Raw genomic sequence first — 25,492 nt, 5'->3', positions numbered from 1 at the left:
CTTGTGGTAGAAGTATTAAACCTGAGCAGAATCTCAAGTTCAGCATTCAGAGTTTCAGGAGATGGTGTGGAGAACTGAGATGTATTTAAAAACAAATGGGTCACGCTGTGCTTCCATGTTTCATGCAACCGAAGACTTGCCACATCTGCAGAACTGAACTGCATTGCATGTTTTATACCACAGCTTCTGATAATTATAACGTGCAAGTGAATGTATTTTTATCCTGTTACAATAGAGCTGCTCACATCAAAGCATGAAACTTGTTATGGGTGGGAAAAATAAATAATTTCACTTTTTCTGCACTTCACTTGAACCTTTTCCACCCATGTTATGGAGAAAACATAATGACCTTGAGCATGGGAATCTAAAATGTCCTAACAGATCCATCTGTTAAAGCTTCTCTGAATTGTTATGCAGCAATTATGATACCTATTTCTGGGAAGTGATTACTCTCCTTCCCTAATATTCATCAACATATCTTCAGTATTTTCAAACTACTTTTTTTATTGGAAGCTTTAAGTATTCCCATATATTGGCTATACATGGCATTTTACCAAAATACTAGTAAATCTGTACTCAGCATTTCTTGTATCTAACAACTGCAGAAATTTACTCTAGTGTAAAAAATACACTCCCTTCTGACAAAAAGAAAGCAGAAAAACCCCAGATATTGATAACTTGCTAGCAGTGAGTCAGAAAAATGATTCGCATTATAAAGCTCAGATAAGGATGCTTCTTGGATTTGAAAATACCAAATGAGGTAGCATATTTAAGAATTAGGTGTCATGTACAGTTGTCATGTCTCGTGAGAAACTAACTGAAACATGAACACAAACCTTGCTAGGTGTTTTGTTGTTCAGATCTGCTCCAGAAAATGAATTGTGCATTCTCTTTACAGGAGTTTACAATTGGTTTCCATGTATATAAGAAATTCTGAATGGATCATTGCTGGAGGAAGAGCAGAACTGTGCTAATGCATTTGTTATATGCTAAGATTGTAGCTGACACTTCCTACAACCCTGGAAAGACATGATCCCTATAATGAAGTTTCCATGTGTCTGAGAGATGTAAAGAATAGTGGATGTAAAGAATAGTGGAAATAACATTTATTTAGATGCAGGAAGACTTCCTGATAGAAATGTTTGAAGAGTCAGCTGGGTATCTAAGCACCTTTGAACATCTGATTGAGAAGGGTGATAATGAAAGTGTTGAGCAATAAAAGATAGCTTGAAAGTATGAAAAAAGGGAGAGGGGGAAGGAGTTAGGCAGGGTTGGCTGGGAATGAAACTGCCAGCAAGATGCCAGATAGTCTGTGAACAAACCAGTGCTGAATTATGTTCTTCCTTTCCCCCACAGTCCTCTGGTTCTGTAAGTGGTTGTCCTGATAGCGTATCATGATGCTGATGAGCTAGAAAATGTGACAGTGACTAATGTTTCAATGCCTCTGTTCGAACATGTATTTTTTTTTTTAGCTCAGCTTCCTAAGAAAATAAGGCTTATGTAATTGTGCTGTCAGAAAGTCAAACCTCTTACTCATGTGGCTATATCAGCTAAATTTGAGAGGGAAGGCGGTTGCAAATGTAATTATATTTCTACAAAGTCTGTGAAACAGCAGCTGAGTAAGAAGAGAGTGCGTGCTGTGGTGCTACCAAGGGCCAGGCAGGCTCAGCTCATACCCGTGAGTTTGCAGCTGCCTGGATGATCGGTGAACGCGCGCTGGTCAGCCTGGCAGTGCTGGTCCTGACATGTCCTCTCTGGTGCCCAGTGGAAGTATTGAGAAGATGTGGATGAGGAAAATTAGTTTTTGTTGGGTTTGATGACAGAGTAGATTGAGGAGAGAAAGATCCCTGGGAAACAAGGAAAAACACCTTATAGAATTACTTGCTTGCAAAAGTTACCTGTTTCTGGCCTTGTTTGGTGTTTATTTCTTTGCAATTGATTTTCTGTTCCATTATAACAATGTTTGTGTTATTTTGTAGATTCATTTAACTGTCCCATGCGGGGACGTTGCTGAGGGAAGTTGTTTTTTCATGATGTCCTATTTTGCGGGGGATGAAGCAAAAGCCCTAACGCACCCGCAGTGTTGCTCTGAAGACATAGGAGGTTTGAGCAGTTTAATAGAGCCTGATTTCAGTGTTGCCACTCAACGTGGTAACATTGCCTTTGCCTTCTTTCTTCTTGCTTGTTGCTCGCTCTTTTGTACGGCTGCTAATGTTTGTACAGCTGAAAGGGCAGGGTGAACAAGTCATGGAACCGATCTAGCTGAAAATTAGCCCAACGATGTCTTTCCTTTCCTTTCATGGAAAAATAACCCCCGAAAGCTTTGTTTGTGATCTTGTGAGTATGTGTGTATCTTTCTAGTTTTATTTTCTTTTTTCTGGTACCACATGGGCAGGAGCTATTTACTTGAAGAATTTCTGGAAAGAATCCTGCTTTGATACTTTCTTCTGGGATTATTTTTTTGCTTGCTCTGAGTATAAATGAATTTTGCTTCTGTATTCAATGTTTCTTTTGTCCTCTTCAAAGGTTAATGCCACAGAGCTGTCACAGGTGGTTCTTATTTTTCTGGTCATGCTGTTACAGCAATACTGTTTCTTGAACTTGTCTTCCCAGTCCTTTTTTCCCCTCTGTATAGCTGTTCCAGTATCTGTTCTATTCTCCTCCAATTATTACTGTTAACCTCTGCCCTTTTCCTTTTGTAAACTTGTGACTATTTCAACAACAAAGTGATGTTGATATGAAAAGCTAAAATAAGTTGTGTGCAGTTGTGAAGAATGTGAATTTAAGGTAGCAATCCAAGGGTTCTTTCTCCTGAGAAGCAAATCTCTCAGGTGAACTGTGGGATTGTTTTTTAAATATGTTTTTTCTAATTGGAATGTCTTGGGTGCTGGGTAGGGAAAAGGGAAGGATCATATGTTTTGGTAAATGATCTGCTTCCCAGCTCTGCTTACCTCTTGAATACAGGAGGAGATGAGACCCTGTCTGCATGGAGCTACTTCAGAGGAAAGCTTCAGTGCCTGGTAGCGGTGATTCACCATCTCCCCTACACTCTGTCTCCTCCATAAATGGCACCTTGGAATTGATGATCTGTTTGGAGGCTTTTAGCAATACTTCGTTTACTATCTGCTCATATTGTGCGTTGTTCTTGAGAATATGTGAAGAATGCTCAGCTCCTTACAGGATTTGGGCCGTAATCAAGGCTGACGCTGACTGGCATGTTGTCAAATTGTGCATGTATCATTTATTGTTAGATAACACTGGACATCCGTTAGTGTCTCTTGACTAATCAAGAGTGTTGCTTCACATATTCTTACGACGAGAAGGCGAAGGATTCTTGTCGTAGCTGCCACCTTTCATCATCTGAGTGGATTGCAGAAGACGGGACTCTAGGGACAATTGAGAATAGGAAGCTTGAAGATTTGCTATGTTCTCCTGAAGCATTGGAATGACTTTCATAGACTCAGGGCATTGTCTCCAGAAGGTTGCTTTTGTCTTGGTTTTTTTCATGGTGGTTATTATTGCAGAATAAATGTGTAGTTATTTCTAAAACTGTCAATCCATGTGTCTGTTCCAGGGCGATTTGATGAAACTGTGATTGAAGAAAGAAGGCAATGTGCTGAAGATCTGTTGCAGTTTTCTGCTAATATTCCTGCTCTCTATAACAGCAAACAGCTTGAAGAGTTTTTTAAGGTTTGTTAGTATTTGCAGAAGTATTTACTTCTTACTGATATGAATAAAGTATAGCACTGGTTCTGCTTTACTTTATAAACCGCAGAGTGACAGTGAGCTGATCTGACATGCTTTGTGAAGTGACTGGGAGTTTTCCATTCACTCTAGAAATGTGGCTTTAAAAAAACTCCAGTGCCACACCTCTACAAGGTGGAAAACTTTACAGGAACTTCAGGTGAAGGGATTTGGAATTTTTGTTTATTGAATGATGAGCAAAACCAGTGATGTTAAATCCAGGTGTTCAGTGGGGAAGTAATAAAAATATTGTCACTGTTTCTATATTTTATGTAGGTGTTTATAGTTTCAAACCAAAGGAAGGAAGACTGTCTAGACAGTTTTCTCGTGGCCTGTTATGGATTCAGGTCCGTGACAACAAATTTGGCATATAACTAGTCAAACGTGCTGCTTGTACAGTGTTGTGAGAACCACTCTCCAAAATATAGTTTAGGACAATATGTTGATCTGGACTTCCTCTTTATTACATCTGAAGCAGTTTGTTTTCAATAGTTTCTTCAAGTCTCTCTATTTTCAGTAGCTTAGTCCAACATTCTGCAAACACATAAGCGTAAATTTACATGTAAACATGATAGTAACTCCCTGGAATTAAGGAAGTGCTTTTCTGGCTGAGATGGGACTTAAGTGTATTGACATGTTAAGCATATTTAAATGTTACATATGGAAAAGCAAAATTACAGTGAAGCTTAAAAATGTTCACTTGTTTTCATGATGCAGTTATTGCAGAGCCCTTTAAAATACTTAAAAATAATTTTCTTTAAGCTTTGGTGGCAAAAATGAATGGGAGACTGAGAGTATTTTACTTCTCAGTTTATTTGCATTTGCACTTTTTTAGTTCTTTGGAAATACTTCTGTGGTTTTGGGTATTTGTTCAGAGCTCTTTTCCCCCTCCTTTGCTTAACAAAAGTATTAGTTTTAGCCTTCCAATGGACCTTTTCTGGCTTTATAAAGCAATGATTAAAACTAGAAAGGCATTGATTTTTATAGGAGCAAGTACGTCTACAAGGGGAGTTATGCAAGTGTAATAATTTAGGCTCATTTGTTAGCTGATGTTGTGTCATGTTTTCCTGTAAGAAAGCCTTAGGTTTTGATCAGTCACCAGCTCAGCCAGTGTCCTTTAGCTCTGCTCACGGGTGCTTTTGTTCCTTTTCAGATTTTTGTGCAAATAGCCACGGAGAGATAGACTTGGACAATAAAGTCTTAGAAACAACCGAAGGGAGTGCTGTGTGTATCTATGTACTATAGACTTCAGAAGAATGGGCTGGCTAGTGTGAAAATACTCTGGGCTAGTTCAAGACAGATTAGCAATGCCCTTTTGTAACACTGCCTTGGAAATGGTGCAGTTCCTATTAAAGTTGCATGGAAAATGAGCACCTGAAATACAAAGCAGCATTTAAAAAAAAACATTTAGGTGGTTTCTAGTGCAATTAGTTATTCCTGTTGTTGCTTCATTTATGTTTGTTTCCTTCTAGGCTTGGGAGGGAATAATGTCCTCCTTATATGCTGGGATGGCCTTATCTTCCCTGTTTGTCCAGTCTCGACTACGACTGAACTCCAGACAGTGGGCCATGGGTGGGACGTTAGCCTGATGGAGAAACGCTCCTGCATGAGGGACCTGCTGAGCTTGGGAACACCACTGCAGGGCACAGACTGTCAGTACCACAAGAGAGCAGGAGCATCACTGTTCTCTCCCTGTTAAACTCTGGGCTTTGCAGGCAGACCTGCTGCAGCCTGTATGGTTCAGGACTTTCGTTACTCACCACAGAAGCTGCAGTAGGCTAACTGTTTAGAAACCTAGACAGTCTGTGGCAACCAAACATGGCCTAACCAAAAGCCCTTGTTTAATTTTGCAGGCTTATATAGTTTAATTAAATGCATTAACTATAAAGTCATGGAGCATTCACTGGTTAGGAAGTCTAATTTTGACTATCGCTGCTATATAATGAGACTTTCCATAGAGCACAGCAGCTAATTAATTCCTTTCCCCCTTTCTTTTCAGGGTGGAGAGGTACATGATGGGTCTGAACTGATTGGTCCCGTCGAGCCTCTGTCCGACTCTCTGACTGACAACCTGTCTGACTGCAGCTCTGAAGGTTTGCTTTCTTTACTCTTGTAACCTTATAGTGTGATCTGTTTTAAAGCAGCACATAAATGACAAGTGCCATATTTGTACGAGCATTGGCTTCCAGTTTCTGTTTGCTTGGTGTGACAGAAATGCCAGAACTGGGATTAACAAAAGAGAAATTGGGCTCAGCAGAGCCCTGTCTGCACTGCTGGGAGTTTGCTTCTAATAGGAAGTTTTCTGGGAGTTTGTCTAGTTCATTCTAGAAGTCCTAGTGCTCTGTTGCTCAAAAAGAACTGCTTTTGGTGCTAACTGAACTGAACCCTCTGGTTTAAATGTACATAATCCTGCCTGCTTCCAAAAGGTGTGGTAGTGTTCACTACTAATCATGACCCAAGTCTCAAGCTGTAACAATTTGCAGAGAACTTTAAAACCATTTTGAGGTTGATCAATAAATACAAAGATGACTGTCTGAATTTGCCTAGAGCATGAAAAATAGGTCTAAGATTTGAACTGCCCCATTCATTTCAGAGGGTTCTCATTCAGCTGTTCATGCTCTGGGTGTCACCATGCTTGCAGTACTTAGTAAAATCCAGAAGAGAGTTGGTATCATATTTTAAAAGTTTTAAGTATGTCTTCTGGATGGAGCATACGGGAGTGGTGAATGTTGAAGCCTCCTGCAGGGCTCAGGGAGATAAGCAAGTTGCTTAAGTCTCTTAAGAAAAAATGCTGGCAGTTTTTGTTTCCTGAAAAGAACTCCCTATTCTTGAAAGCCTGAGAGGTTGTGTGTTAGAGCCAGTGTGGACTATGTTCAGTTGAAAACTGGAAATCCCTTCCTTAACTTGCTAATGTTTTCTGATTGTGCTATGCCAATGGAGGGTGTGTCCCTTTTCCGATGACTGCATTTCCTTAGCACACTGTAAAGATGTACGTGCTGGCTTGGATACCACATGTAGAGTAATTTTAGTGGCACTTCACTTGCGCTAAATAATAGTATAGCTGTGAGGTAGGGTCCATTAGCCCAAAAAATACTGTACTAGGGCTTCTTGCCTGCCTCTGGAGGCTGAGCTAGCTTAAGCATTTCTGTGTATAATCGTCTGCCAAGTACCATGCAATCTTCTGGATATTTATGTATTTGAATTATGCTTGGGTCCTTGTGACTTCTAAGAAATGCTTTTCCAACCCTTCAGATTTTCCTTTGGAACTGTTTTACACTCATTTATAAATACACATTATTATACAAACACTTATGAAGCTTATTTGGCAGGGTTTTTTTTCTTAACTACTTAATTTCGTCTGATCTTTCTGGCATAGAACTTGCTTTGGTAAAACTCTGCTTCAATAACAAGAACTGCTTGCGTTTTCTAACGTTGGTTGTTTTTTTATTTATTTTTTGCTTGAGGTTGTATGACTTGCCACTGGGATCTCTCTATGTCAATAACTTTGTGCTTAGTTATATAATACATTCTACATGGGCAGTGAGTTTTGCATTTTATTTTGTAGTATCTTCTATAATGTTAATGAACTAATGCCCCCATAATATTTTGTTCTGTGAAGGGAAAGGTATAGAGCTGTTTATCATAACTATCCTCTGTAATTAAATACTGGTAACTAGTTTTAAAGGGGCACTATTTCTGTGAAATTTAACATTTCAGATTCTGACAATGCACTTACTTTACACTGTGCCTTATAAAAGAAAAAGTGCTTCTAAAAGTGCTTAATGTGAATGTTTCTATTCTTTATTCACAAGGGCCTCATTTTTAGAAGAAGAAAAACACGTCTTTTATGTGAGATAAAATATTGAAAAGAAAAAAATGCTGTAAAGTAGAAAAATTCTTTGATACTCTTCTGAATTGGCTGGAGTGGTTTTAGGGGATACTTGCAACAACTATGAGCACAGGATTTCCAGATGCTGAATGTGACTTTTGCGGAGTTATCTTTTCTACAAATCTATGTGTTTTCCAGCTCATATTTTCTTATCTTTGAAACCAAATTTTGGATGGGGAGGCGACTAGGGAGAGAAGTAAACATCTGCCTTTAAGGCCTCTAGATGGCAGTGGCAATACTCGGCTCTGAGTCTTCTCCCTGCCTCTCCTCAGGGCATCCTGCATCTAATTTTTCCCAGTCTGATTATCGTAGTTAACTGTGACTAGTTCACTGTGTTAGTTTTTGTGAACATTCAAGTGCCTCCACGTGGGCACTGCTCCTTCAAGCTGTTGTACTAAGAAGTATCAAGCCCGTTCTTTAACAGGTGCTGGTGTTTGCTTATAAGGGTGGGTTGTGTTTTCTCACTTTTATCTGTTCTTTTCAGACAAAGTTCAGTCTGCAGAAGGTGTGCACATTAATGGTAGAAGATGCAAATTGATAGTAGTAGAAATGTTTTTATACCAAAATAAGCGATAAGTATCTTGCTTGTAAAGGCAGTTTGGCAGTTCATGCTTTCACAGGAACCTGCTTTTTAAGAGGCCAGGTTACCCAGGCTTTCCACCAATTTTTGGAAACTGCGTTTACTTCTCATATACTTGGTGAAATTGCACAAGGCAGAGACAAGTACAGGAATTTATGTTCAATTTCAGCATCATTATACTCATCTAATATTCCTGACAAACAGTCACTCTGTCTTCCTCTCTGGGTACATGGGATAATGTTCATATGTCCAACTTTCTCTTCAAAAGTCTTTCTCTACCAATTGCCAAATTCTTTAGAGAAATTCACCGGGAAGCTCATCTTTTTTTTTTTCATTTTATTTTCATTCTTTTCCCCCCGCTTCCTTCTGTTTTACCATTTTCACATTATCTTCCCAGAAATAAGCATATGCAGTTCAGACTCTTCCTACCTCTCGGGCTGATTGGAAGCCCCATGACTGTGGTGGTGTGGTGCCAGACCCGGGCTCTAAACCTGCCCTTAAGCAAAGTTTATTAGCTCAGGCTCTGTGCCATGCTAGCTGTGTTCATACAGCTTCTGGTCAAGTTGGCTGCAAGAGCAGAGCAAACGTGGTTTTGTTTGGACTGTAGGGAGGGGAACTTGGGTCTGTTTGAAATCTGCTGTGTGGAAATGCTCTAATTCATCTAACATGGGTGGCCAGCACACCCTTCCCACAAACCCACCAGCTTTTCCATTCATTATCTGCACCCTTTGTCCGTCTGTCAGCTCTGCTTCCACCTATACATTCCCTAGCTAGCAATTTCTCTTCACTGAACAAAATAACTTGACTCCTCTAAATGTTGTTTCATAAATTCTCAGTCCTCTGCACCCATATTTGACATTGCTGTCCCTAAATTGGGCAGGTGAATGGCCCATTATTAATACACTAATTAATGAATCTTCTGTCTTCCTCCAACTGTTCTGTTGTGAGGTTGCCTTCTTTCTTGCAGGACTTGGGGCTGCACAGGCAGTTTTCTTCTCTGCATGGACACTTTGTTTTATGTCCCTCCCCTGAAAAGATCAGGAGCATTGTCTTCTGTGCACCCTGTCCCCTCCTCTCAAGCAGTCTTGTGTCACTAAGTATCACTGTGCCTTGCTTTTCAGACAAAGAGAGTGGCTGGTAATCTGTTCTCCTTCCTGTCTTTTTTCTCTAACTCACATTAAAGGAACTGCTAGCTTTTAGAAAAGCAGTATTTCTACGGTGTCTTCTTACTCCTCTTCCATAAATTGTAAACTTCCTCTAACTCTAGAGTTGTGAAATCGAAAAGAAAGTTTGAGTTAGTTGCCTTTGAGTCAGCTCCTTGCTACTGCCACATACTTTTTGTAGGTAAGTCAGAACTTTACCTGATAATGTGGATAAACTCTTGACTCTGTTGATAATACAAAAGAAAACAGACACCAGGTTTTAGCTCAGAATTTACTTTCTCTGTGTGTTCAAACAGCTAAATGTCTTGACCTTGTTGCCTGTTTTATTGCCTCAGTGGGTACATGTGCCAAGGTGATAAAACAAACTGCTACTTGATATCCAGGTGGCACTGCCAAATTCGTGGCTCGCTTCATATGTCTCATGCAGGGTACTGTTCTGGAATGACATTTTTGAGACTGAAAGCTGGCTTTCTTTTTTTCTTCTTGGTATGTAGGTCCCATCTTTGAAGGCTCTCCTGTTTTAAGTCTCCTTAGCTGTAAATCATCAGAGCAGTGAGAGATAGGGATTTAAGTGCTGCTGCTATTGAAATTAGGTGAGTTGGAGTGCTGAGGTTTGAATTAGCCCCCCCCTAAGCAAGCACCTGTGTTTTGTTTTTTAACCTCGGAGGCAATGAGAAATGGCAAATCTAATACCACTGTCACAATTTTAGTGGTGAATTACCAAATGGATATCTCTGCTAGCTGGTCAAAGACCAGTTTCATATTATGTACTTTTACCTGTAGTGGGGTCATGCCCTTTCATTTTGATGGCAAGTGAACATCCGATCTGCTGTACAAAAGGATGTCAGAAACATTTTTATCATTCTTGTCCTTTTCAGTTCGAAAGGATTTAAGTGGGCTTGATGATGTGACACTTACGAGCCAGTCGGAATGCGGAGGTGAGATCTAGAAGTTGTTTCCGTTACATTTGTGGAATTTAAATTATTAGGAAGTCATAAATTATGAGTGAACACTTTTTGTGGATGATAATCCTTACAGAATGAAATGGTGAACGTGTAAAATATCTTTTTTGCCATTTATTTCCAAATAACCCTGCTAAGTTGCTGTAGTTTAGTTACTGAAGGTCAGCTTGCAGTAAGTATATATGCTTTTAGCTTATGGCAAATGTAAAATGTGTTAGCTCAAATTTCAGTGAACGAGTTGTAAGCTAATTCATTTTACTGTGTGTTAGCGATGAAAGAAGAGTATACATGGTGGATGTGAGTTAGTGCTGCATGATGCATAAGCTGACAGTAACTCTGTGTTAATTCCAACTCCTAATTTACTGGTTTTTGGGATGCTTCATCTTACTGATTTAAAACAGTATGTTGGGATTTCTTGCAACAGTAATCTGACTCCTGCTGATTGACTTTTCTAATAGCACTCACACAGAGTACTTTTCCTGGAGCCCAATGGTGTGCAGGCTTTGAAAGTTTAAGTTGGGTGTTAGATGTTGGTATCTTCATTCCCAGTATTAAAATGAAGACCAGTTGCTCTGCGGAGTTTGTAGCTAACTTTAAAAAACATGTTTCTATAGGTAATAATTTTTAAGACAGCTTTACATGCAGGGAATTTCTGTGCACAACGTCTCAGGAAGCTGCATAAGTGAGAAGAAAGCTAAAGTCTTTGGATGGGATAAAGAATTTTGGAGGTTCCTAAGGTATATGAGAAATCTAGAGTAATGGATGTCTTTCTGACTGTGCTTTCAGGCTTCTCCAGTGACAGCGACCTGATCTCTCTGACAGTCGATGCAGACTCTCTTGCTGAGTTAGATGATGGAATGGCATCCAACCAAAGTTCTCCCAGTAGAGCTGTTGGCCTTTGCCTTACTTCTGAACCCCCAGTACGAAGCACACTGGCACCTGAGCAGGAGTGGAGCAAACCCGAAGGAGAGAGGGAAAGCCATAGTCTGTTTACTGGAAGCTTAAAACCCAAGCCTGGCAAACAAGATTACTTGGAGAAAGCAGGCGAGTTGATAAAACTGGCCTTGAAGAAGGAGGAGGAAGAAGATTATGAAACTGCCTTCAGCTTTTATAGAAAGGGGGTTGATCTGCTTCTGGAAGGTGTTCAAGGTATGGATCTTCCTGCTATGTTTGCCTTACCTTTGGTTATGGGTATTTGTTTATGGCGTTTCCTTAGTTAACATCAGCTTACTGTGTTGCAAAGAGGTGATATGAAATGCAGAATGATGTGTGCCTGGCTTTCGCGTGCTTGATAGCTGCTGTGCACATGAGAGAGAGAGAAAAGTCTTTCCCTCTAAGACTGAATGATAATTTAGGGTCTCATCTTCCAAGTGCCAAATATCTCCTCGTTTAAAATTGCAGCACAACCTCCGACTTGCAGGTAAGTAGTGAAGTGCTCCACTTTTGCCTCTTTCCTTTTTATTACCTAGGCATTAATTAATATGTGGCACTTGTAGCACTGTAGAAACATTATTTAATTTACATGGTTAAGTGAGGATTAATTATCCCCATTTTACGCATGGGGAGAGGCAGACTCAGGTTAACTTCCCAGTCACAACAGGATTAGAACTATTCTTGGCTTACAGCCTCTTGCTTCTTCCACTAAACTGTTCTCCTTTTCTAGCTAAAGGACGCATACAAACTTACGTGCCTGCACTGCTGGAGGAGAACAGGATTATTTTTTTTTCAAAAGACTTTGGTGTGTCAATATTATGTCTGCAAAAGCTGTTGTTAACTGACCAGATGCAACTACATGCAAATTTCTGTGGACTCTCCTTGCATCTTGTCAGTCAGGGAACAATTTTTTCCCCTTCCACCTCTAGCTCTTGAGAATCTAGAGCAATAACCTCATATATTTGCATTTTGTCCAACAACGACTTAAAACTATAAAGCACAGGAAAAGATTTGTTCTTTCCTTGAGTGAATTCAGGGTCTGTGTATTGTGCTTCTGTCCCACGCAGGTCAAATGAGTAACATTAGAATTGTGGCTTTGTTTGATGGTATACAGCACAGATGCATTATGCTGCTCCAGAGCTGAACTTAAATGCCAATGTACCAAAGAACATACAAGCAGAAACCTTTGCTGCATCTCGGTAGGATGCACAGCAGTGGTCCAGACCCTCTGAACAGTTCTAGGAATGAAAGTTACCTGCTGAGCTGCTTTAACAGGGCCTGGCAAAAAGTAATGGATAGGTTACTGATGAAAACTAGAGGTGTGGGCCAAGATCTGTGCATAGCTTTTGCTTAAAGTGTCTTTTTACTTTTTGGCAAAAGTAAATCTTCCTCTTTCTTTTCAAGTCCCAGTGATGTCAGTAGGGTTACTGCTTTGCTGCTTGTTGTGGCTTTTCAATAGCATCCTATCTTTCCTTGCCCATGTTATCAAAATGCTTTTCTTTTTTGATATTGAATGTGCTGGCAATCCTTCTGTTGGAGAGCCCAGCTATTCTTTCTTTACTAACACACTTCTTCATAGACCTGTGTGCCATGCAGTTATAGTCTTCTAAAGAATATCCTGTTTCATCATAACCAATTCTGTCTTCTGGCCATGATGCAAGGCTGCTATGATGCAGTTTCAAACTGACAGTCCGAGTTTCAGCTTCAAAAAGCTTTCTTTAATAAACAGTTGCAAACTGTTAGGGCATGCACACAAGTCAGGCTATTGCACATCAGTTGAGCTGTGGTAACTATGCATGCGTACTTGACTTGTGGCAGTGATTAAACATGTTGGCTTTGAATCCATGGTAATCCTTATGGTAATATGTTTACCTTGAAGTTGTGAAAGGCCATTCTTACATGTATTGTAGGTGACTTGCTCAACTGATGCATAATAACTCGTTGAACCAGAGTGGGTTGAGCTTTTTACTTACATTTGCTAACATTTCCTCTAAGGACTTTTGCTTCTTTGCCGTTGACTAGTTACTCATCCAGCTACCTCGGATGACTGATAATCCTTTTCTTTCACCCACTGGTATCCGTGCTTTTCAGGCTAGGAAAAAATTCAAGGCGTCTTAGAAGAGTGTGATATTCTGCCCTGTTTTCCTGATGCCACTCAGATAGTACAGTGGGGGTTATTAATAAATTTATAGTGGTGGGACCTCTGTGTGTGTGGGTAGAGGTGTTCCTGATGGATGAAGAGATGTGTAGCCAGCACTTGCAACTTTTTCTGTGCAGTCCCTGATATTGCATCTGTACAGCACAAGGAAGGGAATAACAGGAGTGAGTTGCTTTTTAACTGGCATCTTATCCCTTGGGAACATAAACGTACAGGGGCTAGTTCTTAGCAGTCAGGTCTTCTTTCTCCTTTCTCTGTGTTACCCTGTATGGCTGTGGAGGTGGAAAGGAAATTAATGTTCGTCCTCTGCTGGGCACTTACACTAGATTTGGCTAGATCCAGCTCATCTTGTGTCCTTTCTCTTTGGAGCTTCTGCAAGCTGGCAAGGAGACACTGATGTCCTTCTTTATAATGATAGGCCTGATTCAAATGCCTTCCTAAAATTATACGCCTTCTCAGGATCTATGAGGACAGTAAAAAAACCAACCAACCAAACAAAAACCCCCCAAAACCAAAAAAACCAAGACCCCAACAAAAAACCACAAATAACTATCTGTATCATGCTTTTTAATCTAGCTACTTTGAGGGTGATGTTTAGTGTTGATATGTGGATATTCACTGTATGTTGCAATAAAAAAACCCAACCTTAACTTAATCACTTCAGCTATTTAAACACCCATGGTTACGCATTTCACATGGATAATAACATGCTTCAAAGATAAGGATGGTGCAATTGTCACAAAATGCCTACGATCTTCTGCCATTGATTATTTTTATACTGTTTTGTGTAAATTAGCCTTCGTAATATCTGAAAGTGAAGCACAGCATTCATATATGCTTACACAAAATTAGCCTTCGTAATATCTGAAAGTGAAACAGCATTCATATGCTTACACGCACATATAAAGTGACATTGCCTTTCAGTGTATAGCCATTGCAGAATGTGTGGCCCCTCTTTAGAATGGACTGGAAGTGGCTTTTGCAAGTTATATTGTAATACATATTTTTGCCACGTGGTGGCACCAAGGAAATAGAAATTGACACCTAAGAATTGCAATCAGGAAATGTAACTAGTGTACCAGGGGGAAAAAACCCACATCCATCCTCTGTGTTTGAAACTTCTCTCAGAATTAGCTTGGAAATGTAGTGCCTCTATAAGTTGGTTAGATGTATCTGAAAGAGAAGGGTGTCTCTGTTGCCAGCTGCTCCTTTAGGCTTGGTACAAGATGATTTACTTCTTAAGGCTGCCTCGTCAAAATCGTGTACGAGTAAGTTTATAACTGCAAGTTTATAGACTCATGTTGTTTAGTTTGAAGTAGCTGGCTTCCATAAAGGCAGTCGGAGCACACTTGAGTCCGTTACTTTACTGATGACTTTCCAGCTCTCTGAGCTGATGACACTAATGCTAGACGAGGCAGGTGGTGCATGTGCTTACACCAAAGAAAGGTACATCTTGACTTCATTTTCAGCTGTGTGCGCATGCTCTCTCAACTATAGTGGTGTTAATTATACTGTGCAAGGTGCATTTTCCTCTGCTAGTCTCTTGCAGAGTTTTAGTACTAAATCTTTTAATGTCCTATTCACAGTCCTGCCAGAAGGCCTGATCTGCATGTCACTTGGGGAATGAATGCCGTCTGTGCTCCGAGAGGCTGGTGTATACCTTGGACTCTGGGCATCTGCTCTTTATACATCTTGGGCCTAGTTCTGCTCCGTACATGGATTTTAATATTAAACATGTTTGTCAGTGGGAAGGAGGAGAATGCATTCTTGGACTGGCAGCAGAGCCCTTGGACTACCCATTGAACTACCTGCACCTCTTGTACCTCCCCACTTCATTTATACCAGAGCTCCCTCATGTGCAGTGAGAGGGAATGGCTGCTATCCTTTCCTTTTTCCTCTGGATATGTATTGATTCTGCTGCCCCTCTTGTGTTTTCTGGATATTGTTGTGTACAGGATTTTGGAGCTTTTGGAAAGCAGGTCTGTAAGGGTTGTATAGGATGGTTAAACAATTCTCTAGAAGCTGAAACCTTCTAGAATTCCAATCTTCTGCCTTTTAAAGCATACTAGAAGATAAGTATATTAATTGATAGAAACTTTGGCTCACAATTATAGCTGTTCCTTTGTTTTGTTAGCATGTCAGAGCACTTTGAGGTCAATGCATTGCTTCAGGCCTAGTGATGGAAAAAATGCACTAATCGATAGCAAGCCACCAACTTCTAGGCTGGAAGTTAACTGTGTTTTATGCGAAGTAGTGCTTTCCCTGACTTTGGTGTAGGACGTAGTTTATGTTAGGAAAAAGTAGATCAGGAGGCTAAAATTATGGAAAGTGTGTTTTGTAATAAAGGAGGGAGTCCTGTCTGTATAAACTGCTCCTCTTTTTCCAACTCCCAACTGTTCTCATGTTATATCCGTTGTGGATCTGGGCAATCTGAGCTGTGTGATAAACACAGTTAACATTATTGCTTATCGCTGGGTTTCAGTAACTTCAGGCACATGATGAAGCAAGAGCGCTTCACAATTTGGTCAGTCTAATTCGTGTAGAAAAGTACAGGATCTGTTCTATGTGGTTTAGAAAGCAAATGTGTTCATTGCTGGTCTGTTACATACAAGGTTCCATGTTACACATTAACATCTGAAGGAAGATGATCCATTACTCTGTCAGAGATTTGGGGTGTTTGTTTTCACATGTGTAGCAGCTGTAGCTGGGCACAATGAATGTTTATTTGTTTTAGGGGGCTGATTCAGCTAGGCAGCATGGACCTTGTTGCATGAAGTATGAGGTGCCTCTTAAGCCAGTTTAGCAGCCACGAGCTGTTTTCTAGGTATCTGTATTTTGCATTAGGTATCTACAACTTCTAGATAAGCTGCTGGTGTCTTTGAAAGCGGGCTGCGAATGTCAGTTTTGCACTGCTCTGTGCTATTTTAATGTTTATGCAGTAAACAGAGCTGGAACAAAAATTACACAAATTACTGGAACCTTGCTAAAATGACTTTGACTTTTAACCCAGAAATGCATATACAATGAAATGCTGGGAATACTTTGGACAACTAGATGATATTTTTGGATATTCTGAAAACAAACCAACTTGTGTCTAATTACTGGGATTATGATGGGCTGTGATTTGAACTTGTGATGGAGCCAGGGATGCAAACAGGAGCATGCTTGACAGAATGCCAAGAAGACAGTGCTTTATGAAAAGGGGAAGAGGAGCCATGGCTGTTCCACAAGCACGTTTCTGGCTTCCAGAGTGAAAAGCACCTTTGCTTGTTTGTTGAATGGCAGTTATGAAGACAACTTCTGTTACAACATAGTAGCTATTTTAAATTCCTTTCACTTGTTAAGTTCTCTAAGTAGTGGTTCTCATTGAGAGTAACAATCTCTCAGGCTTTCTGAGCTACTCAGCAGCTATGCCTGATTTGAGCAACATCTTTGAGGAAACAACAGACCTGTTCTCTGAGAAGATGCATTGGGGTGTGAGCTGATGTCTGCAGGGAAACCGTAGAGTTGTGCTGGGCCCCACAGAGAAAGGTTAGTGACAGGGTGACTGACAGAACTGTAATTCTCCCCCACCTGATCTCAGACCACCGTGCTTCTATGGTGTATCATCACTTACCTTATTTGCTGTTGTAGCTTTATGCTTCCACTGAGGCTGGAACCAGTCAAGACAAAAACTTCCTGCCCCGGTTCCTTCCAAAAGAGCTGAAAACCGTCTGTTTCCTGCTACTGGGCTGTGAGGGTGCTGTGGGACTGTTTGGGTTGGACTTTCTAAGCAACCATACAAAGTGCTCCCTCTCTCCTAGTGCTTCATACAACCTTGAAATCACAGCTGCTGTTTCAGAAGGTTAGATGTTGGTGAGAAGACTTGTCTATTGACAAGCAGCTAGATTAAGAAGGGATGTTGGAAATACTGTGGTTTGCTTAAAAAAAAAAAAGTCGTCTAACCTCACTGTGCTGCCAGTGATATTGAAACCCACGCTAATATGGGCGACGAGCTGTTCATAATGGAAATGTGTTGGCTTCCAAGCCCATTGCAGACCATACAGAGCTTCAGAGCAGATTAGTGCTATAGGATCCATCACTGTGCAGTAGATGCTGGATGGATTACCCTGAGTGATGTCATTCCATATGAAAAAGTACTGGGTTTAGACACTTCATTGTGGCAAAGCAGTAAAATACAGCATCTGCCAGTAAAGTACGGTGAAGTTGGTTAATGTATAAATACAGTCAGATTCAGCTATGTAAAGGAATACTCAAGGCAAAGTTCCACTTAAACTGCAAGACTTCTCTGCAGCAAGAGGCTGATAAAGGTCTGGGGTTTAGCACCTGCTGCACAGCTTAGAGCCTTAGAATACATGTAAAAGTGAATTGTAGGAATACTTGTAAGCCAACATGTAGGGCATGATGCAGAGATGACTCTGAATGCGGTTGCTTAGCACGTGGCTGTTAAAGAATGAATAAATATGTGACGAGGTGGGCCTTAAAAATCTGTTCTTTCTTCCCTGTTCTGGGGGACACAGCTAACTGCATTGGCTTGGTGTGGATCTGACCTTTCCAAGACTTCTGAATCTGTCCTCATAGCAGCTTCTTGCCAGGTTGCTGCTTGTGCCCAGCCTCTTTGACAGACATCTCTGCCTGCCTGCACAGCCTTTTATCTCAGCTGTTGTTAGCCAGCACTTAGCTGCAGCTAAGTGCATTAATCTTTTTTTGACTGTTGCTATGTGGGGTTTCTACCTCCTGTCAGAAGACCTAGTAGGGTTGCCACACTTCTTCCAGCATACAGCGTAGGCAGAACAGACTGATCTAGCTTACAGTGCCGCTTCTGTCCTTAGGTGAGAAAATTGAAGTCTCTGGCTGCAGGATTAAATGCCTCGGGCAGTGTAGGTGAATTGAGGCAAATTACTAGCTGGAATAGAAAAATTGCGTAGATATGTTTAAGGGCATGATGCTGCAGGATAATCAGTGCTCTTCTTCTCTCCCCCCCCCCCCCCCCCCCAGTTCTTGCGTATACACCTTCTCTCTCTTCCCATCCTCCTTTTCTCTTTTCCTGTCCTCTTTCCCTCTTTTCCCTTCCAGTGTCTTAAAATAGCTTCTCTAGCTTCAGAGCTGTGTAGAAGGACTAGTATAGGTTTGATCTCTACATCTTCTCTCCCCCCCCCCCCCCCCCCCAGTTCTTGCGTATACACCTTCTCTCTCTTCCCATCCTCCTTTTCTCTTTTCCTGTCCTCTTTCCCTCTTTTCCCTTCCAGTGTCTTAAAATAGCTTCTCTAGCTTCAGAGCTGTGTAGAAGGACTAGTATAGGTTTGATCTCTACAGGGCCTGCCACTGTCTCTTCTGTTTTAGACATTTTGGTGATTGCTTATGGAAAGATACCATTTCCCATAGTACTATATAACAGTACATATGAATTACATTTAATACATAGATATCAGTACTGTTAGACAGTCAGGATTGATGAATCTCATAATTGTTTTATCATCTGTCTTTTTTTCTTTTTTTCTTTCTGCAATACTTTGTGCTTCAAACTGTAGTAACTTGTTCTTGAAGGGATAGGTGCCTGTGTGCCTGGGTTCCCTCTGCTCTGAAATAAGGAATGCTTGTGGTTGCTAATTCTAATTTGGACTTGTCCTTTTAGTTAAGAAGGAAGAGCGCAGAGAACTTGGAAAATCTTTTCCTCTCTTTTGTGGTGGTGGCCTGTGTAACTTCTTTCCTTGCTCTGACTGGCAGTGCTCTCCTCCTGTTCCTGTGGTGTTTGTTGGAGGACCTGCTGCTGCTGTCACCATTTTGTTTCCTCATCTGTGCTAGGATGCCACTGCTTGTCCTTCTGTCTTGCAACACTCACGGTTTTCCCCCCCCCGCCCCTTATTCTTATGTAGTTTTACAGGAAAGTGTTCAAGAATATTTCTCACGTTGTCAACAAAGTCTTACTTTGGTGAAATACCTTGCAGTTGAAGACTACAAGTTTTAGCAGATGGATGGGAAGTTAAGCTTTTCTTCCCTGAAATGGTGTGTGCTGTGTGACCATTAATTTTAGTTTTTTCCAGATAGTCACATACACACATGAAAAGCTACCACCACCTTGTGGATTTAACATGAGAGTTTCTCTATAAACAGATGTTTGTTGATTAGTGTTTCTGGAAAGTTACGTTTCTTATTATCTTCAGTGTTACTGACTCCTGCTTTACCGGTCACTCAAACACGTTTCACCCACACCATTCTTCTATGTAATCTTAACTTTGGCACATATGCCAATATTTTTTTTCCAGAGAGGTGTTTACCTAGACGTTTACACCACTGGTGTGTAACCTTAGGTTTTCTACAGGATGCAGAATTGGTAACTTCACAGAAGTGTAGATCTGTGAGTGTCTCGAGCAACCTGCAATGAAGATGATGTATAAAACATAGACGTAATAGTTATGAGCACACTGGAAAGTTGGAAGAAGAATTCTTAGGTGTTCGCTCACTGTCACGCATTTGTGCTTCAGCATGAGAGGTTTAACTTTTAAATGGCTTTTCTTCTTGGTTGCTAGAGTACAGTACTGTCCTGAATCTTCAAAAACTAAGAAAGAATGGTTCTGATAAATGTGGTGCATCTTACTAAATTTTGACTCACAATGTTAAAAAAAAAAAAAAAAAAAAGGAAAAAAGATCACTTGAAACTGTTTTACTATAATGGGCTTAACCTTGGTCTTATTTTTTAATATTTACGTGCTTTTTTTTCAGCTGCAGAATTTGGCCACCACCTCAAAGGAACTCATCATTAATATAATATATAGCATACTAGAGACGACGAGCTAGCGGGCTTATTTCACAATTCCAAACTGCCACCTGGTGCTAAAATCTATAGCATCTTTCCTTGATGCTGAAGTGTCCATCTACCCCAGCACCTGCCACATTTCACTTAAGTAATTGTTTGAAAATTGAAGGTTACCCACTGTCCTGTGAAAGTTGGTGGAGACTTGTTCCAAAATCGGCAGCTTTTCCCCTTCCTGAAATAAATTTCGGGGTTATAAAACTGTGTCCAAAGTGGTCACAAGCCTGTGCTGGATTATGAATCGCATTGTCACTTATGGTGTGCCTGAGCTTTTGTTTGGCTAATATGGACAAAGGAGTCTGCTTCACATGATGTAAGAAGTGTTTGCCCTAAGAAGAACAGAGGTCCTCTTGAACCAATTAGGCAAAAATAACAGCTGGGCTACCCACTAATAAGGAAGGTGCTGCTAAACCTCTTTTCATTGTGAGAAGAAATAAATCTTTTAAGGCTTACTCCCTTGCATTTTTATAGAGAGCAATTCTTTGAAAAATTCAGCAATCCAGCTGGGTGATATGTGCAGGAAGACTGTGAAGAAGATAAAGAAACTTTTAAAAATAAAAAATGGTATTATAGCTGTTAGATTTGGCAATTATAAATGTTTCATTGAAGATTTCAGTATTTAGAGGAAGTTTTACTGTTTAAATTGTTAAGAACATGGAGTTTGGGGTTAGCACAACAGGCAGTCTCCCACAAGTTCCTTGTAGCCTGTTCTGCAAGAGGACATTCCTTCCTGGAGCAAATCTCTTCTGATATCTTCTTAAATAAAGGCAGCCCACATATATTTTTAGTAACTCTGAGAGAAAAGCAGGAAGATTTGGAATATGGAGGTTACAGAGGATTGGGACTGGTAATGCTAACTTTTTAGCCTTACCTTTTCTGCAGAAATATCCACATACTGGTAAAGCAGCGAGTTAAGTAGGGAGTGCACTGATGTTGTCCTGACAGATTGGCTCTTCCTGAGGAAAATCTGTAATGCCCAGTGGGGGGTGATTCGGAGGTGGTCAGACACAAAGGAAGGAAGGAATATCTAGAATTTCTGGGTGGGTGCTATATACTGTGATTTACTGAATATTGTATATGTTACTGGCAAATGGTGACTAGAGCTATCTTTGTTTGTTACCATCCAGTAAGACACAACTTCCACATGACTTTATCCTAGACCTGTGGAGGAGAAGAGTTAAGGACCAGAGCAAGTTTGAGAGCACTTCTATGCATCTGAGACGTGTTCTGTTAGTAGCCAAGATTATTTCAGGGAAAAGGACAGATTTTTTTCATGGTCCTTACCACTCAGATTTTTTGTTTGTTTGAGTTTATTGGGTATGGCCCCCTTTCAATAGCTTTTTGCTCTTAATACCTGAACATAAGTCATTTTCTTATACAATAGAATTACAGAAGATTTGATGCCTGAATAAACAGTTAATTGAGCTGAATACTTAACACTTCAACATTAAGTTAGCTAATCTTTCAAAGGCATGTACTCTTCTGAGGTGCTATGAGGTGTGAGTAGAAGACTCTTTTGAGTAGAAGACAAACAAAAATATTGCTATTTTCCCAGATGCTACTACTATGTACCTATTCTGTGGAAATACTGCTGCTCTATTTTTCATTCAAATCAGTGGACTATGGGAAAACAAGCAGGCAAGTCACAGATGAACTCAATGGCACAATTATTCTGATATTTGTGGTTTTCCTCTATCAAACCCTCAAGATCATTTGCATATTGTTAGGAACGTCTGTTTTTGTAAATTTATTGTAGCTGAACCCTCCTTAGAAATAAAAATTAAAGAACAAATTTTAAATCATTGGCTGCTGTCCTAATGTCCTGGCTACTGTTACTTTGGTCAGCGGGTGGCCTGGTCAGCCTTTCCAAAGCCAATTTTCATTTTAAGATATTTTTAATTCTTTGAAATAGGCAAAGCCTTTGGAAAATGAGGGAGCAGCCCGTTTGTGCTTGTGTAGATGAAGGCTTATATGTGCAACAAAGTAGCTGTGGAGTTTTTATATTCTGTTTGCAGTAATAGTAAACAGAGCATCTAAAATAACCACTTGCACATTGCAACAAACACATCATCATTTGCTTAAAAAGAGTTATAATTACAGTTGACGAAGCATGGACACCATAAAAAATGCATTAGTTTGGCTTGACACATTAATTACCTGTTTTTGCAGATGTTTTTATATATTGTTGTGTGAACAGTTTACAAAATAATTACAGGAAAGTCATATGGAAAATAAACTAAGTGGGTGGTTTCTCGCCTTAATATTTTCATTCATGTGAATCTGCGTGAGGCACAGCTGCTCCGTAGCGAATGCAGAGGGAGAGAGAGGGAGAGAGACGGGGAATCTTGAGGGGTTTTTATTCTAAGGTCTCTATGATCAGCCTTGCTACACTTTTATATCTTGCTTTAGCAGTGTAGTTTTTAAACATGTAAAATTACATTGCTGATTTAATCCCAGTGACCAGGAGGGGGGAGAAGCTTTGATCCTGATCAGATGAAACGTAAATCTTTTAGTATCTAGGAAAATAAATGAAAAATCAATATTATTTTAAGCACGATGATCTTTTATGAGCAGTTGTAAAGATTCATCAAAGGCTTTGACACAGTTTAAACATTTCCTGTTTGCTGCCATTTAAAGAAAAATGCCTTTCAAGTTATAAATTGTAATTAAAGAGAGATACCTCTTTAGATTATTGTGGGCTAACCACAGAATGGAAATAGGAGCTCAGTATGTTCACACAGTGTTTAAATCAAAAGGTTTTAACTAGGAATAAATTAGTGGATTCTTTTAAGAGTACACATTTTGTGTAACTAAAAACACTATCCCATAACAAAATGCAATATTGCCTTTAAAAAAAATGCATAGTCTGCATCACAGCTTTAACATCTGTCAAATATAAGGATTTGTTCTAGTACTGTGTTTTAGTGATTTATTAGGTTTTACGTGAAGAGTTCTATGACCTGAAATTTGGTAGAAATGCTAAAGATTATTTTTAGTTTAATGGTGTCTTTATTGTTACTCATCACCTTGTGTTTAAGGCTTTTTAAGTAACTTTTTTTTTTTGGCATTCCTATCCTGTGTTTTTTCACAGATTTTTGTGAGATGTTAGCTGTTTAAATGGGAAATTGTATTGAAATGTAGCTTTTTACATTTTCTTGGTTAAACTAATATAAAGAATAAAAAGCCCAAATCCTACTTCCATAAATGCAATTGTCAAACATCCACCTGTTACAGTATTCAGAGACTGAACTGTTAATGATCCTATTCACAAATAAGATGCAAGAACTTGTTGAGTAAATGTTGTTTTGTGAACCCACACCCTCTTTTACGGCTGAAGATTTTAATGAGTGAACAGTTTGCAAATGTTATTTAACAAATTACTCAGGAAGGAAAAGTAGAAGGAAAACTGAAATTAATGTCTTGTGAAAGTAGGGGGAACAAAGACAGCTCTAAGGGGACATCCTAGCTTGTTTGCGTTAATTACTGTAAAATTACCGAAGCATTGAAAAAAGGCAATAAACATCCCAACTAAATACACATAACTAACAATTAAGCAGTAAGCTTGACTTTTATGATAGCCTTAGACACTAACCTAGCAGTTTTCTACCAGTCTGCTTGAAGAAAACGCTGGCTGAAGAGTTTATTGTTGCTATGTAGATGGCTTATTTTACCGGAGCAACTACCACTTTGTGTGTCTAAGAGAATGTGGGTGATCACCAGTGGATCGGCACAAGGAAGTTTTATGGTGCCGTAAGATTAAATATAGAGATGAAAGCAAAAGCGTTAGTCATGTTTTAAGAAATTGCAACACACATTTATAAAGTACTGTGTATCTGTTCTCTTCTGATAAAGCCAAATCTAGATTCAAACAATTGTGGGGTTTTTTTGTTTGTTTTTGTTTTTAATCCTAGATGGGAATAAGGCTGGCAGTGTCATCTAGGGGAATTTCCCCAGATGAGTCCTAGCAAGTGGAGGCTGATATTAGAGGTGCTGGACCTGGTACAAAGTCCCCTCTGTCTTTAGAATGAGAGAAATTACTGAGAAAGTATTACATATCCATGATATTGTATGCTGAAAGTGCACTGAATTTCTGACTGTCCAGCTTCTTCCCAAACCAAGTGTAGTCCAAGGTGTTTGCAGAGCAGGGCTGTGTGTCTCTGTCCAAGGAGGTGACAGTCACTTTTCCCTCCTGCTGTGAGGTGGATAATAAGATTTACAATAGATCACTTACAGCAGAGCTTGGAGTAGATTGTAAGTCTCTTCTACTTATTCTTGATGGAGTCTGTGTGATGGTACTGTGTGTTTAGGTAGTTTGTAGTCATAATATGAAAGGCAGGGTGAGTCGTTATTTTAACAGGGTCAAAATGACTAGTAGTAGACCATGGTGACATAAAGTGGAAAAGAGCCTCTGCCTTCTTCGCTCTCTGAGTCTAAGGATTGTTAAAAGCAAGAGCAATGATTCATTCCCTCTTGCATGGGGTGGGGGGAAAACAGCAGCTCTGAGAGCCTGCAGCAGAGGAACTCTCCACGAACTTTCTGAAGAGACCTCGTACTTAGTTTTTCATTATTATCTGCCATCTTGAAAGTGTTTTGGGAAAATTAAACAGTCAGACAACCTGCTCCTCCTCCTTTATTAAGGAGTCAGTGTTAAAGCTAGCCAGATCTAGCTGACTGAAGGATCAGAGCAATTCCTTCTGCCTCAAGCTGCTGGAGAGACCTGGCTGCAGCTTACCCCTTGTTACCTCAGTAGTGAAGCTGAGTGCAAATTTCTGAGAGGGGCTTGCATGTGCACACATGTACTCTGTATGGACATGGATGACCACAAACAGATTGACACAGGCAGAAGGATGTTGCCTTTAGAGACACCTACATAACCACGGACAGCATGAACAGACCAACCTCTTTTGAACTATTGCTGGTCAGGGAAAGACCTGCTTTTCAGGTCTCTCTGGTAGCTGCCCCCCAGCTCCATGATCCAGTTCTCAGACATTTTGTCTGACTTGCCTGCTTATCTGGCTTGAAGTTTGTTGGTGTATCTTATGCACAGAGAATAATGAGCACACTCATGCAGAAAGTAGTGAGGAGTAGAGTTTTATAAGATGGTAAGACAGACAGTGGTGGTCAGGTACAGGGCTCAGTCAGACAAGCATATTGACCAGCAGCCTGTTACATACAATCAGCCCATGCAGAATCAGAATCATTAAGGTTGGAAAAGACCTCTAAGATCAGAGAGTCCAACCATCAACCCA

General features: G+C 40.1%; 1 protein-coding gene across 4 annotated transcripts in view; it reads left to right on the top strand.

The window, feature by feature from the left end:
• Window positions 1-25,492, top strand: part of RPS6KC1 (ribosomal protein S6 kinase C1) — an 87,132-nt gene that overhangs the window by 8,834 nt on the left and 52,806 nt on the right. For 3 of the 4 annotated variants that reach the window (XM_009279583.2, XM_009279582.2, XM_009279585.2), the window contains 4 exons: window positions 3,575-3,690; window positions 5,744-5,837; window positions 10,255-10,314; window positions 11,125-11,487. In XM_009279583.2, the coding sequence (XP_009277858.1) occupies window positions 3,575-3,690; window positions 5,744-5,837; window positions 10,255-10,314; window positions 11,125-11,487 (633 nt within the window). Of the gene's footprint in view, window positions 1-3,574; window positions 3,691-5,743; window positions 5,838-9,888; window positions 9,970-10,254; window positions 10,315-11,124; window positions 11,488-25,492 lie in introns of those variants that run through there. The other variant, XM_009279586.2, reaches the window with a different exon arrangement.

This window comes from Aptenodytes forsteri, unplaced genomic scaffold (genome assembly GCF_000699145.1).
Source record: "Aptenodytes forsteri isolate BGI_AS27 unplaced genomic scaffold, ASM69914v1 Scaffold195, whole genome shotgun sequence".
Taxonomy (NCBI): domain Eukaryota; kingdom Metazoa; phylum Chordata; class Aves; order Sphenisciformes; family Spheniscidae; genus Aptenodytes; species Aptenodytes forsteri.
Note: the sequence above shows the minus strand (reverse complement) of the source record. Positions and strands in the feature narration are given on the sequence as shown.